The sequence below is a fragment of the Nomascus leucogenys genome, chromosome 13, assembly GCF_006542625.1.
Source record: "Nomascus leucogenys isolate Asia chromosome 13, Asia_NLE_v1, whole genome shotgun sequence".
NCBI lineage: Eukaryota > Metazoa > Chordata > Mammalia > Primates > Hylobatidae > Nomascus > Nomascus leucogenys.
The window spans coordinates 55,029,831-55,045,781 of record NC_044393.1 but is presented as its reverse complement, the minus strand read 5'-3'; the positions used below and the strand labels follow the sequence as shown (position 1 = coordinate 55,045,781).

Below are 15,951 nucleotides of genomic sequence, written 5' to 3'. Positions count from 1 at the left end.
CCTAAGTGGCTGGGATTACAGGCGCCCGCCACCATGCCTGGCTAATTTTGTATTTTTAGTAGAGACAGGGTTTCACTGTGTTGGTCAGGCTGGTCTCGAACTCCTGACCTCAGGTGATCCACCCGCCTCAGCCTCCCAAAGTGCTGGGATTACAGGTATGAGCCACTGCACCCAGTCTGTCAGGTGCTTTTATAATAAAATGTTCAACTTCAGTAATGGCAGACTCCTGGAGCATACATCCTGAGTCTATAAAGCTTTCTGACATTTGTCACCACCAGGGGTAAAATGGGGAGACATTTTCAAGAACAAGACATAGGACTTGTTTGGTTGTGTTAATTGCATGCGTTTAACAAATAGTAAAGATAGAAAGGCTGTCTGTGGCCGGGCACAGTGGCTCACGCTTGTAATCCCAGCACTTTGGGAGGCCGAGGGGGGCGGATCACAAGGTCAGGAGATCGAGACCATCCTGGCTAACACAGTGAAACCCCGTCTCTACTAAAAATACAAAAATTAGCCGGGTGTGGTGGCGGGTACCTGTAGTCCCGGCTACTCGGGAGGCTGAGGCAGGATAATGGCGTGAACCCAGGAGGTGGAGCTTGCAGTGAGCTGAGATCGTGCCACTGCACTCCAGCCTGGGTGACACAGCGAGACTCCATCTCAAAAAAAAAAAAAAAAAAAGAAAGGCTGTCTGTACATTTTACATTTGTATTTCATGCTCAAACTCAGTACACTTGAGTCTGTTTGAAGATTTAATTTTGTTAATCCTGAATTAAAGAAGCTATCGTTAGTGCTAGCACTGATTTACGGGAAAAGGAGGCTGAGAAGCTCAAGGGAGCCATGAAACCCTAGAAGTCAGCACGTAGTTTGAAACCAAGCAAATCCTTTCAAATTGTGATGGCTGAGGGATGAGGTTGACCCTCATTGACTGCCTGAGCCAAGCCCATGCAGCCACCCTGCCCCCACTCCTTCTTTTGGAGAGAGGCTCTAGCAGACCCATCCTCACCTTCATCCAAGGAATGCTGTTTGAAATAAAGTCGACTGACTTAAAAAAAAAAAGACTGTCACACAGATCATGCTATCTGCTTGGGGATGGAGCCCAATATGTTCCTCTTTCAAACCTAAAATGAGAACCAGAGAGTTCCAGGCTGACCTCTGGGTGCATCCCAAGCCAGCGAGGGTCATGTTCTCTCTCTGCTGAAGTCAGTTTCTGTATTTTGGAAGACGTGGTCCAAACCAGATGGTTTACAAGCTCTGCCCCTGGGGAGGACTTATTATTTTTCCCTTTGCAACCCCATTAACCTTCCTCCCCTCCTCCCAGATGGGACTTGTGGGGAAGGTGTCAAAGAATGCATCTGCTCCAGCCCTGCAGCCATCACCTTCCTCTGGGGGTTCTCGAAGAATCTGCAGAGCTGTGCGGGCCCATACCTGAGCCAGAGTCTGGGCTGGGATGTCATAACTGTTAATAAGCTGCCTAGACTTTGCTCCAGGAGCCACCTGTCAGCCCAAAGGCACTGAGCTCTCCTTCTGAACCTAACTCAGCATCAGGTGCTGATGGAAAGCATTACATAGCAATTTCATAGCAGCAGATAAATTGAGGGTCAAGGATTGAAAAAGGAACTGCAGCCCAGGCTGCAGGGCTGGAGCAGATGCATTCTTTGACACCTGCAACTGGACTGTAGACTGTGTTAACATCCAGAAGTTGTGCAATTGTGGTGTGTTTGCCAAGTGGCACCAGGTTAGTCTGGGAGTGAGGTTGCCTTAATATCTCCCAATCTTGGAGTACTTTTGCAAGCCCTCTACCCAGCTCTGAGGCCTAATGGTCTTTTATTGGTGGAGTATCCCGTGCTGAATCTATTAATAACCATTCATGCTGTTAAAGGTGATTTTGCCTTTCCTTGTGGCTGGCTTCTATGCCCATCTCAGGGACTGGGGCAGGCAGAGGCTCTGTAAGCAGTATGCCAGGCTGTTTGCAGTACCATCTACTAGCTCAGAATCCCATCTTTTCCTCCTAAATCCCCATCTACGATAGACTCAGATCTTCATTTTGTGCCTGGGATAGTGCCAGGCACATTTCCACAAATTACCCTCCACCCGACGCATTTACCCTTCCCACTTCTGCTGGACAGAGGAGCTGCCAGACACAGCCGGATCACTTTTCTGGATCCACCATGGCAGGAAGAAACTTTAGAGCAGCCAGTAACGGGCAGGCACCATGAAAATAGCCCTCTCCTCAGTGTGAGGATAACATGCTAGGAGCGGGCGTTAGGGAGTCGTGAGTGATGATGCATGCTCTGGGACTCTGCTGTTACTAAAGCGCGGCACTTTATTTTAAAAGCACCCTCTGCATGTGCACAGTGCAGGCCACACCCCGGGGGCATGTGTCCACCCCTCCTCCCCACCATATCCAAAATCCCATGGTGCATATGAATGTGGGGGTACAGGAGGCAGAGGCAGCAAAGGTGGAAAACAGCAGTCCAGAGGCCCGATAAAGACTCTGAAGAGCTCGTGCCTCTAATCTCTCCTGCAGGCCAGAGCAAAGGGCATCCCTCTGCCTTGTATTAAATGTGCCGGAAGAGACGAGGCCGCCTAAGAAGGACGCTCCTGCGGCCCAGGGAGTCACGCATGCCCTCAGGCCTACCTGGTAAAGCGAGGGGCTTCGTCGTTGAGGTTCACGATGTTCACCTGGAGCTCTGTGGAGGCTTTGAGGCCTCCACTGTCCCTCACCTCCACGATGAGATGGAAACTGCCAGGGAAACATTCCACATGAGAGAATCAAGCTTTGCTGGCACTACTTCAAAATAGGGTGGGGAAAATCATGGGGTGGGAGGAGTGAGAGCAGAGCCTGCCCCTTCGGTGGTGACCCTCTCCGTAATGCCCCCACAGTCTTAGGGCCTCAGGGTGACCTTTCTCCCCCAGTCTCCGAACCTGCTGGCTGCTTCTCATTCTGCAGGGGCTATTCACCACCATCGTCCCACCAGGCCAGCATCTGCTCAAGCGCCATGCTGCACGTCTATCCCGGTGTTTTTCACAAGCTCCCTGGAACGTGCATATCACTCCCACTGGAGGGAGCGAGGCCTCCATGGCTCACATGGCTAGTTCTTGTTCCCACACCTGACGCAGAGCCAGGAGCCTCACCTGCTTCAACCCGAGGCCAATGTGTTGCCATCCACAAAGCCTGGACTTTCCCTGAGGCCTGCTCACCCCACTCTACTGCTTTCCCCTTATCGGCCCCTTTGCTTGGATGGCTGCCTTTCCCAAACAAGACGGGGTCTGAGAAATCTTGTATAGATCACCCTTGACATTAGTGACTCCATCTTAGAAAAAAATGCCATCTTACATTTCAAAAGGCATCAAGCCAACGGGTCCAGATGGCCACCTAATCAATAAAGACAACACTCAACCAGGTAAGGGCATAATCCTTTACTATCAGTCTTCGCCAGAGGACTCAAGGGCCATACAATGAGCAGGACTTCACCGGCTCGACACGGCCATCTTGACAGACCCCGTCTTGCTGTCACTTATAATCAGCACCCAGCATCTGCCCAAATCAAAGACTCTTCCTTGCAAGACACTGATGACCATCTGGATGTGGCCAAGACACTCTTCTTGTCCACATCACCGTCCTTGGTCTGGTTTATTAACCTCTTTTCTCATGATGTTAAATGTTACTTTGTTTGATGTGGAATGTTTAATTTATAACATTTATGTGCTGATGAAGTATACTATGTATGGTTTATAATACTGACTGAGCTGTGGAGTGGCATGAGCCTGTGTGCTCTGACTAGTGAGTCAGCAAGAAGTCTAAGGAGAGTTGCCTCCTTGGGAATTCCACGTAGCTCATGGCTTTTAGGATTGAAGTAGCATCAGTAAAAACCTGACCTTATGGAAAGACACAAATGTGCTTGGACCTGGTTATGTCTGACCTTGTACTGCTCATGATACTCTTGTACTTGGGCACCCTCTCTCATACTGTCATTCTTGTTCTCTGGAGACCAAAAGAGGCCTCCCAGACAATTGCCTTATTCCCCATCCCTCTCTGGGGTTCACTACCATCTGAACTTACAATGACGCTGTAGACTGCTCAAGGGGCCCCCCCAGCTGCCCTCAGCTTGCACTGTGACCTATCCCTCATGTTTTCCTTGACCCTCAGATAAACAGTATTTCAAGCAAGGTCAGTAGCAAGACTACCTTCTGTGTCCTGCTTCAAAGTCCAATTCTGTTGTGGAGAAGAGGGTGCCATTAGCAGACATTCTGAAGTTCTTTGAGGGAGAAATCAGGAAATACTAAAAAACAAGGGAAAAAAAATGATGAAATCAGCCCACTTGCCCACCCTTACCCAGAAGATGTGTGTGTTCATTTCCTATTTTATATTCTTAGCCCATGGAACATTCTCGATGCATCAGGATGTAGTTCAAATGAGCAGTTATCCAATTTAATCGCTCTTGAATACAGAAACTTCTGGCTCTGTTGGTCTGAGCCCTGGTTGACCACACCCTGAAAAGCTGGTAAGTGGATCTTGTTCTAACTACAGAAAGCATATAAAAGGCTCCTGTCAAGGCAGGCTGTGCTTCTGAGTCCAATCTTCTTATCCCTATCACTGTGTTCTCACTCCTGGACAACTTCTGGCTTTGATTCTATGCCTTGGCTTTAACCAACACTATTTAAATACAGCTACTACCCACTAGGTAATAGGACTATACCAAAGTGAGTAGGATCTGGTCACTACCCTTAAAAAGAACTTACAATATAGCAGGGTGTAAAATGCATGAGCATCAGTTATTGAAATGACTGAAGGAACAAAGGACAAGGGTGAGCTGAGAATGAAACATAACAGGGCTTACAGACCAGGTTGGAAGCCGGTTTAGGGATTTAGAAGAGCTGTTTTTAAATCTAATCCCTGGCACGTGGCATTGGGAAAGTCCTTCCTACATCTTTGGGTAGTTGAGAGTCTTTGTCATCCTTGGCTCCCAGCCCAGCTCTCTTGATGACACCCTGCCCAGATCTCCTTGATCTGATAGGAAGAGACAGGTTTATGTGTACAGCCCGCTGAGGGTGAGCCCATAGGAGGACCATGCCCGTGCCACCCATGGCAGCTCCTCAGGATTGCTCTGTTTCTTCCACAATGGAGTCAAGAAAACAGGGGAAGAGCCTGGATCAGAAGAGCTGGGTTGAAGGTCCAAATTCTTCTTTTTTTTTTTTTTTTTGTGAGACAGAGTCTGGCTCTGTCACCCAGGCTGCAGTGCAGTGGCACTATCATGGCTCACTGCAGCCTCCACCTCCCAGGCTCAAGCGATACTCCCATCTCATCCTCATGAGTAGCTGGGACTACAGGTGTGTGCCACCACACCTGGCTAATTTTTTTTGTATTTTTTTGTAGAGACAGGGTTTCACCATGTTGCCCAGGCTGGGCTTGAACTCCTGAGCTCAAGTGATCCACCTGCTTCTGCCTCCCTGAGTGCTGGGATTACAGGCATAAGCCACTGCGTCTGGCTTAAGCTCCGGTCCTCACCACAAGATCTGGGACAAGTGCCTTTTTTGCCTATAACTTAGGGCTGATACGACCAATTGTTTCTTCATGTTATTGAGAATTAAATGAGAATGCATGCCGTAAAATATGAAGGATCGCAGCAATGCTAGAGACTTACATGTTTATATTCATTTCTTCCAAAGGGCTTTAAGGTTAGAAGGTTTCATTATTTCCTGCTAGGATGAGGGATGTTCTATCCTCAAGGCCTTAGATCTCTGGATCAGATCATCAGTGGAGGTTTTGCAACCACAGCCACAGCCCCTGAAGTCTAGAATCAAAGGAAACACCTGCCAAGGTTTCCAACCCAGCGATTTGCTGTGTTATGATCGCTGCTGAGCTCCCAGTACAAGAAGAGAGTGTGCACAGAAAATAGATTAAAGGTCTCCTTTGAGGCTAATAGAAGGTTTTTAAGCCATTTTTTAAAGTTTCCTTTTGTTTATTATTTAATAATGTTTTTCTAGTTGTAACGAACATATTTTATACAAAACTGAGGAAGACAAAAGTATAAAAAAGAAATGAAATATGCCACCTATTAAATCTCATTTTGGTGATTAGCCTTCTGTTCTTTTCTATGCAAACGTATACCCTCCAAAAATAGCGATGATGTTATCATCAAAATTATAATATCTGTTCATTGAGTTTGTATCTTGAGCATTTACCCCTATTCTTAAGTCTTATTTTATAGCGTGGTTAGTTAACGATGGCACAGGGGTTTATTTTACTAAATCTTTCTTGCTGATCATTTAGGTGTTTTCTGCTCATTTTTAAGGGGAAATATTTGGGTGATGCCACAGAGCACCCTTCTCCCAGCCCCACAGATTGTGCAAGCACCTTGTCAGTACTCCTAGGTGTGGGGTTTAAATCCCAAGCCCCCATTAACACTCCAGCTCACCGCCTGACAGCAATTGCCTAGGCCTGAAGCTGCCCACACGCAGAGCAGTCCAGTGTCTTTGAGCAGAGCCTTCCCTGCAGAGAATCCTCGCATATCCATAAATCAGCGCCTTAAGCTACATATGATAGAACGACAGAGTTTTAGAGACTCGTGGGTTGGGGAGGAGATTTACTGTATTTACCTGAATCAGGGTGTCCTTCCACATGTGTTTTGAAATGCTCTAGGAGCTGGGTCTCCAATTCTGGCTGGTCCCAAGCACGATAAGGTCTTGGGATACAGAGAATGCAAACAGGCCCTACACTCCAAAATCTTACGGTCAACCGACGGAACAAAGGTTTGGGGAGGTGCTCCAAAGGGGATACATACAGGATATGATGGGAACTGAGAAGAAGGACTCTTAGACTCATCTGGAATACAAGAGTCACAAATTAGGGTAGTAAATTAAGTTTGGTGACTCTGGAGCCAGAATACCTGGATGTGAATCCTGGTTCATCACTTTCTAGCCATGTGAGTGCCTGCAAAGAGTAATAATACTAGGGCATGCCCCACGGGTTATCATATAAAGTGCTAGAACAATGCCTGGTGCACGTCAAGCCCTCAATAAATGTTAACTACTGCTGTCCCGTTAGAAGGGATCCATGAGGGAAAGGGCTTCATTTTATTCACTGCTATATCCTCAGTGACTAGCACATAATAGATGCTCAATAAATATTTGTTCAATGTTAAATATTGGGGTTTTCTTCTTGTTCATTTCCCATCTTAGTAAGACCAACAATCCCACCTTAGAGAATCTTAAAACAAAAAAGCAACAACAAAAAACCATCCTGCAAAATGTTTTTTAAAAATCTATTTGAATGTAATAATGCTAGACTTGGCTTTAAAATCTTCTCCAGTTGGGCCCACAGTCTCAACAACTTATGCAGAAAGGAAAGAAAGGAAAAAAGAAAAACAGCAGCAGATAAAAAGGATGCGGAGAACTGTAGAACTAGGAACATGAGAATTTTCTTTTTAATTTCTATTAAGAGAGAGATTTCCTGGAACCTTGATTTTTTTTTCTTTTTAACACCAGGCTAATTTCTTTTTTCTCTGAACCTAAGAGCTGTGTTAATGGGAATAGCAGTTTTGTACTTAGAAAGGAGATAATATCCAAAGACTAAAAATATTGTGTCATGTGGCCATTTGCCAGCGACTCAGCAAGGCTCTCTGTAAAACCTGGCATTTTCTCCCCCTTTTTAAAGGCTTGTTTAATCAAAGCTGCTCCCTTGATATTCATTCTTGGAAAACAGAAATTAAATAGAATGAAAAGCAACTGCAGCCCCTCTCTGCCCCCAGTCCTGGCTAAGAAAAGTCCTGAGTAATCAGATCAATTCAGTTAACAAATGCTTGTCAGACAAGCTCTCTGGTTTTCCTGCTGGGAATATTTCTTTACCACCACCCCAGGTTTCTCTATTTGCAGCCCCTTTGCAGCTAGGTTTGCTCTCAGACACAAAAGCTTTAGTTTGGAAGACAAGAAGCCCATCCTTCCTGCCCCATTCACCCTTGATTGTGCCTTGGTGTAGGGAGAAAGGAAGGTGAGAGGGAGCTGGCCCAGTTTCCAGAAATGTCAGGCTCCCTGGGGTATGAGGGGAACGCCACCTCCAGGCTCGCTTCCCCACTGCAGTTGGAGTCACAGACCAATGATTCAGCCTGTGCCACTTTGCGGCTATCAGTTGCTTTCAGGCCTGCAGCAGAAACAAACAACAAGATTTCAGCTTCTTGTCTTTTATAGAATAGAGCAGTCAGCTACCAGCCACCGCAGGCCGAGTTTCCAGCAGGAAAGACCCTTATTGTGCCCACATCCAGGGAGTGTCAATGGTTCCACAAGCCACTGAGTACATGGCCCCAAACCCACCCCAGAGCACTCCGGACTGTGGCAAGTTACAAATCTGTTGCCACATTCCTATATTTTTCAATGGAAGCTGAATATTTTGTAAAAGCCTCAATTCCTCTCTTTGTTTTCCCCTATTCCACCCTCGTCTCAGCTCAGAGGTGGGACATGGAGGAGGAAGGAAGGAAGAGTGCCTAGAAGAAAAAAAACTATCGTTAAAAAACTACCCACTGCAAGCCCTCAATGTGGCTCCTGCTCGTGGTTCATTGTTCTGAGGATGAGCTAAGTGGGTTACAGGCAAGTACTTGAATGTTTTTAAGAAGAGACACGATGACAAATGCAAAATGCTATTATTAATGTAATCCTTCACCAATAAAGCTGCAGATCCTATGCCCTCACATTCTGTCACTCTTTTTCCATAATCAGCCTGGGTTCTGTGCTGTAAGATTCAGGCTTTGCTAATCTTAATAACAATGATCCCCATCTATTTGAGAGTGTCCCACCCCACATGCAAACAGCCAGCAGTGACCACAGATTTGGAGTGGGAATTGTCCAGTACCTTTGCTTTTTCCTTTTATGAGCATTTTAACAAGAACCTGGAGTAGAATGAAGAATGCCTTTTGCTAAGACTTCAGGTGGTGACTCCTGAGTTGGCAGGCAGACACCAGGGGAGCTGAATGACTTGGGCAGGTGGGGGTGTATGGTGGGGACAGGGATGCTGTCACTCAGAAAAGAAAGGGGTAGGAAGCCAGTGGCAGAACTTGCCAGAACAGAGTAGAAGGGAGTTGGGTCAGAAGACCTGGGTTCTCACTGGAGTTACCTGATCCCTCAGTTCCCTCCCTCATCCAGAAATAAAGGACTGCTCAATGGACCTGAAAGATCCCATCCAGCTAGGACCCTTGATAGGGCCAGGCTTGACATATGATGACCACTTTATACACAGGAAAACCAAAACTCACAACTGGCTGCCACTTCTTAGAGCCGTGAGCAAGATAAAGATAGAAAGAGAAGGATGGCCCCTGCTGCTCTCCCAAAGTCCAGGTAGTAGCTAGGTTATTGCTCTTTTAATTTAATCCTTTGTCTGCCTTGGTGAAGACAAAGCACATTTCATTTTATGCAAAAGCCCTTCCTCAATGGAAAGGCCAAGAGAAAGCCCCTTAATGGAGAAATTGCTGTACTAGATCATTTTGCCTCCAGCTGAGAGATTGATTAACATCCTGGGAGTCTCCAAGGAGGCTCTTCTGCAGTCATGGTGGCCATTTCCAAGCAGAGGGGGAAGCAGAGAGTGTGGAAGTTGAATGGGAGGAGGGTGGTCTCAAGGAGCCTCCTTCAGAAAGTGGAGAAGAGGTGGGGGGGGGGGTACCCAAAGAAGAAATGCCAGTAAATATAATTATTCACATGCAGATCATCCTTCTCTATGTTCTGAGCCCATTATTAATGCATACCTCCAAGCCAAGCCCCGGCTCTACCTGCATGCCCACCACAACACAGAAGGTGCCCAGGGAGGGGGAACCAATGCTAGATCTAAGCCTGTGCCTGGCCAATGCAGTAGCCACTACCCTCACGTACGTGTGACTATGTGCATTGAAATGTGGCTGGTCTGCACAGAGATGATCTGTAAGTGTAAAATGCACACTGAGTTTGAACACTGAGTATGGAAAAAGAAGGCAAAATATCTCATTAATCATTTTATGTTGACTATGCTGAAATATTTTAAGTATACTGAGTTAAATAAGCTACTAAAATTAATTTCATTTATTTTGTTTTATTTTCAATGTGGCTACTAGAACATTTAAAATTACATGTGCAGCACTCATTTCTGGCTCACAGTATAGCTTTATTGGACAGAGCCAGTCCAATATTGAACAGTGTTAGTCCAAACAATGTACCAGCACATGCTTTTTACATTTCACTAAAAAGAAGGGAGCAAATACAAGTGGCTTCCAGATTAGTACCTGTTTTACATTAACTGTGATACAGTTTTACTTTATTAAGCTGGAGAAGAGTTGTAAGATTTGTCATTTTAAAGGGGTTGAGGTTTCAAAATGCATCCTAGAGCTATTTTTAAAAATCCGTTATTCATTCTCTAGTTGCTGCCACCAGCAGGGTGACTCATGGACCCCACCAGGTTAAGATGACAGACACAAACCAAGCCTAGGTAGCTTCAGGCATGTGCTTTAGAGTTTTGTTAAACTCTGTCCTTGTTTGTTCAGTCCAGTGGTTCTTCAAGTACATGGTACATCAGAATCACTGGGGAGGTTTGTATTCAAACTCAGCATTCTCATGCAATGTCCAGGAATCTGCATTTTTAAAATCAGCCTAAGTATGTTCTAATGCCTGAACACATTTCTAAAGCCTGCAAAACACTTATAAACCGGTGTTTCCACTGGGTGTGGTGGCTCACATCTGTAATCCTAGCACTTTGGGAGGCCAAGGCAGGTGGATGGCTTGACCCCAAGAGTCTGAGACCAGCCTGGGCAACATAGCAAAACCCTATCTACAAAAAATACAAAAATTAGCTGGGCGTGATGGCGGGCACCTGTAGTCCCAGCTACTTGGAAGGCTGAAGTGGAAGGATCACCTGAGCCAGGAAAGTTGAGGCTGCAGTGAGCCGTGATTGCACCAGTGTACTCTAGCCTGGGTGATAGAGGTGAGACCCTGTCTCAAAAATAAACCAGTGTTCCCAGCCTTTTTGTCCAGAATAATTGCCTAAGATATTTGCCAAATACACAAAATTGTTCTCAGACAATGCGGAAATGCAGACTCAGACTCGAAAACTCCAGGAGTGGGACTTGGAAATTTTGGGAGATGATATTGCAAACCAGCAGTTCTCACCCCTGGCCACACATTAGATTCCCCGGGGGCTTTACAGTCCTGATGCCCAGGCCATATCCGAGTCCAATCACATCAGACTTTCACACGGTGGGACACAGACATCCGTGTTCTTTAAAGCTCCCCCAGTGGTTTCAATTTACAGCCAAGGTTAAGAAGCACCGGTTGGTCAGTAGCAAATTAACCCACCTCCCTTCTACTTTTACGAAGTTAACTATGTCATTTGCTTCTACTTAGTACCCCCAAGCGCCCAGAATAAAATGTCTAAGTACAAAGGCCATAATATGTTATGTCCTAAACTGTTATTACCTTTTCCTAATCTGAGAAAGTTTTCTTCCAGATTATGTCCACTGCTCCTGCAGGCTGGCTGTTGACTTTCTGTACAGCTGTTCCAGCACAGGTGTTAAATATTTCATTAACAATTTCTGCTGCAACTCTGAGTACCCCCTCCCCAAACAACTCCTCAACTCACTGCAGAAGCCACAAGCCTCTGCAGCTGCTTTCAGAATGCTTTTGATGGCACTACTTTTTTTTTTTTTTTTTTGAAGGGAGCAACACCTGCTGCAGTTGTTTCCTATCTGGGCAGCTTTCCTTCCTCTGAGAGGGTAACTACCTGATCCAGGAGGTGTTTTTAAAGGGGCCATGACCTTATTCTGTCTGCATAATTTGGAGAGATACATTTAAAGTGGAGATTTAAAAACAAACATATGTTTGTCTTCACAACTGAAATTCTTTCCACTTTTCCCCCACTAGATCTTATACAAACATTACAGTAATTGTCATATTGGATTATAATTAGTGTATGCGTGTGTCAGAAATCAGAACACGATACCCCAAAATATGACATCTTGGCAATTGAAAAAAACCTTCTCAGGAGCAAGAAGCCCACTCTTTCTCCCCACTTTCTCCCCTGAAGCATGATCATAAAGGAATTATCTGACCTACCACCCCTAAAAGTAGGTCATAAGAACCTGATTCTAGAGGATTCCAGACCCTACAACCAGAGACCAAGAAGAATCTGAACAACAGGGCCTTGCTAAGTTTCCCCGGTTTATTACCTTCAGGTCATACTCCTTTTTGTCCAGTTATGATTCTACACGACTGCCATTCTTCATTGAACTTCAGCATAAAAATACAGTTTTCCCTGGGGGTCTTCGGGTCTTCATTTCTGAAGCCTCCCATGTCATGTAAAACTTTGGTTAAATAAATTTGTTACACTTTACTCTTGTTGTTAATTTCTCGTTTGTTATAGGAGTGTCAGCCGTAAACCTTTTGACAAGTGAGGAAACGCTATTCCTTCTCCCCGACGCATGAATGTCTCCCATGCAGTTTACACTTCCTAAAGTCAATGTGTCCTACTCATCTGTTTCCAAAGCATCTAATAGGATGCCTGGCACATAGAGAGTTCCTTGTAAATGTTGAAATGAACTAAATACATAAGTGAGGTGCTATACTTTGGGTTTCTGACCTTATCTCCATCCAGAATCCCTGGTCACCAGTAAGCAAAAGTGGCCGTAGGACACAGTTCTGGCCAGTGAGACATAGCAGAAGTCCTCTGGGTAGGGCTTCCAAGAGAGTTTTTGTTTTCCTGACACAAAAGGGACAGATTGGGCCTGCCTGCTTTACCCTGTATCCCTCCCTGCTTCTTTCTTCTTCTTCTTCTTCCATGGAACTCAGAGGTAAATCCTGGAGGTGCAGCAGCCATCTCACAATCATGAGGTGAGAAAGAGGACAGTGCCAACAAACATGCTCCGGTTAGAAAAATAGAAGCGTAGGAAGAGCCCAGGCTCCTGATGGTAGCAGCTGCACCAGTGCTGAACTGCCTGCCTGCCTGCCTCTAGACTTACTAGAGAAGAAAAAAAGTTCCCATGTACACTCCCATGGTTAACTTTTGTTATCTGCAGACAAACACATTCCTAACTAGTATGAGAAGTATGTTATTAAGAAGTATGCATTTCAAGCACCTAGTATTGCTCTTAACACATAGACACCCATTAAATGTTTGCATATTCATTTATTCATGCAAATATTAGCATGAATGAATTCTGAATGAATGAGTTAATGAATGAATGGGTGATTTTTTCTTTTTTACACAGAAGGATCATCTTCTAATAAAAACAACTATTCCCTTACTTCAAGTTGTATCCAATAATTTTATAATAGCTTTGTTTCAGAGTCTGTAGACTATATCGTCCTGGTATTCCCGAGGCTCATTTCTTCCTGTTAGAAAAAGTAGTCCAATTGAAGCTGCAAATCATGCAGCAAACAGTAGAAACAGCCTCCTCGTGTTACCAATTCCCCGAGTGTCATATTTCAAGTATTCTCTTCTCTGTAAGGCAGGGTCTGCAGGAGTGTTTCCGGCTCCAAGGTTAGTCGGGTGGGATTCACTTTATTTTTTCTTTTTTCTCTCCAACCTGGGCTGCTCAGCTGCAGTGTGTCCACAGGCCACGTTAGTGGGCAGAGCCAGGAGCTGAGGCGTCCACTCCCAGGGACCAACTAAGAGGCTTCACCTGAGGATTGGTGGTTACAGTTGCCCCACTAGTAGCTACATTAAGAAAACTGATTAAGAAGGGAGAGAAGAGAGATCCGCTGTCTCAGACTGAACCATGAGGCAATTCGCAGGACCCAATCTCCTGCTCTACAACCTAGAATTCTTGGGACTCTTTAATTATTATTATTTTTTTTGAGACAGGGTCTTGCTCTATTGCCCAGGCTGGAGTGTAGTGGCATGATCATAGCTCACTGTAGTCTCAAACTCCTAGGCTCAAGCAATCCTTCCACCTCAGCCTCCCGAGTAGCTGGAATTACAGGCATGCGCCACCATGCCCAGCTAATTTTTTTATTTTTTGTAGAGATGAGGTCTCACTATGTTGCCTAGGCTGGTCTCAAACTCCTGGGTTCAAGCCATCCTCCTATCTTGGGATTACAGGCATGAGCCGCTGCATCTGGCCTCTTTTTTAATTTTTTAAACTTGGCTCTAAGCAGCTTGGTTTCATCTCTTGAGAAAGGTATGTAAATGCTTGGATTTGGGGCGTACATTTTATGCTTTTAAAATAGAGCTGGTTTTTATCAGCTTAGATTTTTTAAATATTGAGCAGTTTTGATACACCAGGCACGGCACTAAGTGGTTTTACATGCATTGTCTATGTAATACTCACAGCTTCTCTACTGCAGTAGGTGCTGGTACTCTTCTTTGTTTACAGATGAAGAAACTGAAGCTTAGAGAGGTAACAAATTGGCCTAGATCACACAGAGCCACAGAGCCACTCTAGAGTGTCTGGCCCCAGAGCCCCTTTATTCATTCCAACCATCCCGCATACACTGCGTTTGGAAGTGGACGCACATTCCCCCGATTGCCACTGCCCAAACCCACCCCACCAAGACTCAGGACAGCAGGCTCCTGTGTCTAACCCAGCATGGACAAACACCACCTCTTCCATATAAGGACACTTACACTGAGGGGAATATTTTGGCTTGTGTCTTCTGGATCGAAGGCCTCAACCTGGTAAATGAATCCAGGGTTTGCTCCTTCTACTATGTAGAGGTGTAGACCTATACCAGTGTCCAAAGTGGAATAAGAAACATCTTATTAAAGCAAAAATTGGGAATTCCAAAATCAAGGCAGCTGTACACAACCAAGGGAACCAAGGGTGTTGGCATCGTGGGACCAAGAACGCAATAAGAAAATCCATGAGCAAGACCACTGGCCAACTTTCCTGCATGGATCCATTTAGGGGAATTCATAAAGTGCTAGGGTTGGCTAAGCTAGTACCGAGTCTTCATTCATGTCCTCTGTTGAGAGGTGCCCCAGGGTGATGCTATTTGAGGTGGGGAAAGAAGGAGGTGATAGGGCAGAGAGTTGGCAAGTAAACCCAGGTAGGAACCTCCGGTGTGAGGATCCCCATGTGCTGAATCCACTTTAATGTGCAGATCCCTCCTTAACTGTGCTAAGTTAGCCCTTGAAGGACACTTGGCAACTCTGCAGAAATGAGCCGCTGAAATGAGGGAACTTACAGCAGAACAGAGATAAATAGAATAAGTAGGGGAGGGCTACAGAGGCTCAAGGGAGGAACCAAAAATTGATTTCATCTGTTTCAGAGTTTTTCACGGTGATGGGAGAGAAGGGAGGAGCAGGCAGTACCAGCACTGACCCAGGGGCCACAGAGCTCTCACTCGGGCATTTTTTTCTTCTGAGTGATGATGGACAATATGAAAAGTAACTCACTCTTTTGGGGGGCACCGTGCTGAGGACTTAACATACATTTTCTATTTTCATCTTCATAACAGTTCTATTAATATAAAGCAGGTATTTATTCTTTTAGTGTAATCAGTGCTTTTCAAATGAGAACACTGAGACTCAGGGAAGTTATGAAGTTGTCCTAGCTAGTAAATGATAGAATCAAAATTCAAATCCAGATGCCTTACATCTGAGCTTGAGCTTTCATTCACTTTTTATCACTCTCATGCTTCATTCAAAAAAATATCTACTGAGCGCTATGTCAAAACACTGATCTACACACTGGGAATACAAGCAGCTCACAAAACAGAACCTTACTCTCATGCAACTTCCATTTCCATGGGAAGATATGGATAGCAAAATAATTGAGTAAAATGTGTGTATATTAGTGAGAAACATTATGAGAAAAATTGGGGAAGGAAGTGTGAGTTGTGTTACAATTTTAATAAAGTGGCTATGGAAGGTTCACTGTAGCGGGGAAGGACATGACACTTGTCAAGATTTTTTGTTTTTTTTTTGTTTTTTCTGAGATAGGGTCCTGCTTTGTAACCCAGGTTGGAGTGCAGTGGCACAAACACAGCTCACTGCAGCCTCAA

At 45.1% G+C, this 15,951-nt stretch overlaps 1 protein-coding gene across 2 annotated transcripts in view; it reads right to left on the bottom strand.

Moving 5' to 3' along the window:
• CDHR3 (cadherin related family member 3) overlaps positions 1-15,951 on the bottom strand; it is a 73,523-nt gene that overhangs the window by 38,000 nt on the left and 19,572 nt on the right. For both annotated transcript variants that reach the window (XM_030826242.1, XM_030826243.1), the window contains exons 4-6: positions 14,573-14,670; positions 4,189-4,283; positions 2,639-2,743 (exon numbers count right to left, since the gene is read on the bottom strand). In XM_030826242.1, the coding sequence (XP_030682102.1) occupies positions 2,639-2,743; positions 4,189-4,283; positions 14,573-14,670 (298 nt within the window). The remainder of the gene's footprint in view (positions 1-2,638; positions 2,744-4,188; positions 4,284-14,572; positions 14,671-15,951) is intronic.